The sequence below is a fragment of the Gloeophyllum trabeum genome (assembly GCF_000344685.1).
Source record: "Gloeophyllum trabeum ATCC 11539 unplaced genomic scaffold GLOTRscaffold_00003, whole genome shotgun sequence".
NCBI classification, from domain to species: Eukaryota; Fungi; Basidiomycota; class Agaricomycetes; order Gloeophyllales; family Gloeophyllaceae; genus Gloeophyllum; species Gloeophyllum trabeum.
In genome coordinates this window covers 2,827,422-2,831,883 of record NW_006920412.1, presented here as the reverse complement: position 1 = coordinate 2,831,883, position 4,462 = coordinate 2,827,422, and the positions used below count along the sequence as shown (strand labels likewise).

At 47.7% G+C, this 4,462-nt stretch overlaps 1 protein-coding gene across 1 annotated transcript; it reads left to right on the top strand.

The window, feature by feature from the left end:
* Positions 1–1,296: 1,296 nt before the first annotated feature.
* Positions 1,297–3,255, top strand: GLOTRDRAFT_91955 (uncharacterized protein; the record flags this gene model as incomplete). The annotated part of the gene is made up of 15 exons (XM_007865542.1): positions 1,297–1,355; positions 1,381–1,500; positions 1,561–1,653; positions 1,859–1,874; positions 1,903–1,948; positions 2,010–2,028; positions 2,112–2,136; positions 2,179–2,209; positions 2,264–2,279; positions 2,344–2,371; positions 2,443–2,543; positions 2,594–2,653; positions 2,866–2,883; positions 2,936–3,167; positions 3,199–3,255. 15 exons carry the CDS (start codon positions 1,297–1,299, stop codon positions 3,253–3,255), a joined length of 921 nt encoding a protein of 306 aa, XP_007863733.1.
* Positions 3,256–4,462: the final 1,207 nt, after the last annotated feature.

Sequence of the window (4,462 nt, the reverse complement as noted above, 5' to 3'; positions counted from 1 at the left end):
ACCATTTCTAGCCATCGCATACCACGCGGGATTGATTCTGGGGTGCGTTAGATGGGAGAGATAGGTCCAGACGCACGATGGGTTCCACAGCTATTCCAGGACCTATCTATGTTCCAATCAGAAAAGACATTCATCGAAGCCGTCGCACAGTGCTACCTAGGTGGTCAAGTTCCGAGTTGCGCGCTGACGGAATTTTAGGATGTCAAGAGGAATTATCAACTGAGAGAAATGGCCACCACAGCAACTCTATATGTCCGCGGTACATCAAACTGTTATGCCTCATGCATCAGATCGGTCAGTCCTCGGACATTCACAGAACTCCAGAGCAGCGGAGCCATGCTCAAAATGATCAGGTCCGATCCGGGAGGGCCGAGCGATGAAAAGGGTGTTCTTCGCACGAAACCACCGATGCGCCCACATCATGGCCTGTGCTCCGAATATGGCCTGTTTTCGATTCTTTCAGAGTCGATGCTCAGGGCAAGTGTGATATCCCCCTAGATTGCGGCTGATGCATCGCGAATTCTTAGTCAATGATCTTTACCTGTTCGAATTCCGAAGTGATATAGATAATTGCTCTCTCATGGTCTGTGCTTTTCGTCTTCTGATGTCTTCCCGTTAGCCTCGGCGACGAGATTGTTTGCTCATAGAAAGCTTTCAATGAAGAGGCGTTGATTTCGACTCGCCGCTACGTAGTAGGAAAATCATAGTCGTCTCGTCGCACGTCAGCCTGAGACACATATACTTGCTGAGAGAGGTAAACACGGGTTCGAGACGCCAATGGCGTCGCAGTGCTATCCGATCAAATGACGCTGCCGCTATCTGAATCAGCAATTGGCCGCACCGGGGTCACCGTCTCAGCCACTCCCTGTGGGATTCTCGCTATCTTCGCTTCAAATATCTGCGTCTGCCTGATGTGCCAGCGGGATGCTATCGACGTTCTCAGGGGCACTGCTTAAGCATCCTCAGCCAGGTTTCTGGAGTAATCAGGAAGCGGAGCACCGACCGTCTCAGCACTTACGGTATGTACACGCCCACGCACATTACGACATGCATTGATACTTCACATCATCTATCATCTGTCATATCATGCTCTTACAGGGACACACAAAATACGGAGGGAAAGTTGGTATGATTTTAGACACGATGTGCCATCGCCAGAGTGGCACGGGATTATGGCGATTCCCAGTTCCATGCGGGGTCCCAACATTTCTGCTCTCGGGCAGCCGACTATATATATACATCAGCTACTAGTATACCGGTACACCAATCCTTTGTGTTCATCTCTCGACTCTCAGCATGGTTGCCGAGGACAAAACATGGGGTGCTGGTCTTGTCGGACTTGTCGTAGCGGTCATGTAAGTCATAATGTCATGGATGCAGCTATATGCTTAATCTCCTCACGGTTAGGCTCTATGGCATCACAAATGCACAAACATACTATTATTTTGTCAATTATGAGCATGATCCAGTTGCCAATAAGCTGCTAGTATGTGTTTTGTGGTGAGTTGATTATCTCTCATGTTGATGTCCTGGCTAAACAAGAAATGGTGTAATGGGCAGGACTTTGGATACTGCACACACAGTTATCATCACCCATTCAGTCTACTATTATGTTATCACCCACTTTGGTATCCCAGAAGCTGAGATTGTTTGGTATGTGCATAGTCATAGTTCATAGGCAGTATTATCGGGCTAAAGATCGGTTTGGCTGGTCTATAGGTCACTCCCGGTATGCTGCATATGCTTGTACAACACATTGTTTACTGACATCTGAGCCAGGCTGATGTGTTTTTCACTGCATGTATCTTCCTTATACATTTCCAGAGCTTTTGTTGATGATTTGTTTAGTCTTTGATAGCTTTCATAGTCCAATGGTAGGTGTATGGTGCTGCATGTGACTAGGTGCTCATATGGGTTTCAAGCTATCTCATCCGACGGGTGTGGTGCAGTAAGTCTGCTTCATCAGACTTGGAATATTGCTTATAAGCTGTGACTGCTGCTGCCAACAGTGAGCAAGGGGATCATCCGGTGGGCCTTTGTCATACCATTGGTCAGTAAACTCAATTCATCTACCATCTCCTAGTCTGTATTGACTAAGACTTCATTTACAGGTTGTTCTGGCATTCCTTGGTCTGGGTGAGTGAACTGAGCTCAATTCCATTATATACTTACCTTCAGGGCCCATCAATTGACATAGCATCTGGATTTGGTAAGTCCTGACTTTGGTGCCATCATTGCAAATACCTGACCACCCTGCTTGCAGCATATGGCATACGGCTGTATGTTTGACTGTAGTCAAACATGACAAGTTAGCTAATGCATTCATGAAAGCATCCTGATCAGGGTTCTGACCCATGTACCTGAGATTGTGGTGAGTAAGAAGTTAACGTGCATCTTGATGATCAAGCATAAAGTCCACGAGGTCTCATGCCCTTTGTCTAGGATCTTATCAATATGGCCCTGGGGAGCACAGTTGCTACAGATGTTCTACTCACTGTGGCATTATCCTTCCTGCTAAACAGAGCAAGGAGTGGGATCAATAGGTAAGCCAGACAGTGCTACAGGTCTGAAAGCTATTTCAACTTCAGTTCAGGACAGATAAAATGATCAATACCTTAATTTTATATGCTGTGAACAATGGGCTGCTCACCAGGTATGAGGGAATTTGTGACAAACAAGAATCTAGTGCTGTGTGCTGACATTCCAAACTCCTTAGTCTATGTGCACTGTTGGATGTCATTGTGGTTTGTTCTTTTCATTCAAGAATATTAAAGGACTGCAATGATACAATGTGGCATAGCATTCAAAATTACCTGCAACCTTTGCCTTTCTGAGCTTTTACTTCTTGTTATCCAAACTATACAGTAACACACTCCTTGCAACGTGAGTGGCTATCTTGCTTGTATACTATCCACAACACTCACTCTCTTCCAAGGCTAAATGCTCGCAGGAGTATCAGTGGAAAAGGAGAATTTGGCCAGGAATATACCACTTCACTCCGACTGAACCATTTCCGCGTGGTAGGGAATACTAATGTTATTGAACTGACACCAAACACCTCAGGCAATAGCCATACCCGTGTTGGCACTGGGGAAGCTGTCAAAACTTATGCAGGACAGAGCCAGACTGTTCTCAATCCTGAGAATCATTCCATCAAGTCAGCAAGGGTAAGCCCGTTGTCTGAATGAATGGGTGCAGGGGCTCAAGATGATTATTGCACAGAGTTTCTTGAAGCAGGACACAAGTGAAGTTTGAGCAATCCAACTATGACTGTATAGTTCCTGCAGCTTGTGATCAGTTCAGCTAGTTCAATTCAATTTGTGCTTCCCAAAGTCCATTGTAGTTAGCATAGCTTGTTGGTCTGTCACTGTACAACCATTGTGAAATGTAGTTCTGGCATCAAAATTTCCCCAGACTGGCAACAAATTGCCATTGGCTGATAATTGATTACCATAAAAACCAGTATTACAATTTGTAGAAGGCTTGTAGACATCCCATCCACTGTCAGAATGGGCGGGCATATGTGCCCCTTCAATCACCCAGCTTGTCCCACCCTTCCCAGTGCCTTCCCGGGGTCATAGTGCTATGGGTGCCACTCAGCTAGGGGACACAGCAGTGACTGAGCAGCAACCCGGGACTGACTAACATTACTGTTGCACTTAGTGAATGGCATGGGTTACGGGAAGCCGTGCAGGTCGCGGGTAAGGGTACCGGCGGGTACAGGTACAGGTTGCCTTTGACCATACTAGTGACCCGCCAGGTACCGAGAATGTGTTGTTCAACGTGCTCTTGAAACCAGAACCCACAGGTACCCGTACCCGATCCATCAACGTGGGTTTACACGTGGTGATAAGCCTCGGGATCGTCTGACCCCCGAAAACGCGGACTCAGCACATCGTACAAGCCCTGCGGAGCTTATTCGACACAGCGCTCACACGCCTCTAGGCTTCTATGGGCTCTAAAGACTTGTTCTATTTAGCTCCAGACTTCCTAGCATCCTCGAGGCGTACACGGACCCATTCCGCGATTTATCTCCGCGAACAGGCGCTCCGGAGTGACTTAACCAATGCGACTTCTAGATGAATTAGCTCCGGAGCCCGCGGACGCTTCTGTCGAGGGGCGTCGTCCTCATGCCCAACCTCCAACACTCACTCCCTCTCGTTTCCATCAAACTACTGAAGGTGCAGATGCATACAAGTCACCATGGGGCCAGCATCAGTCAGCAAGCGGCCGGGAGGTAATTAGCACGTGACCGGTGCATCGCACGGAGTGATGGGACCGCTTGGGTCAGGTGGCGGAGTGTCGAGGTGACTTCTATCTAGGGGTTGGGACGAGCAAGTGGGAGTGCAAGAGAGTCGCATGGTGTATGGTATAACGGCGGCAAGTGCTGAGCAATCCTGTGGGTAGCGGCATTTATTTGTTATTTATCTCCGGACGGTCGCAAAGCCATTCCTGTAGTATA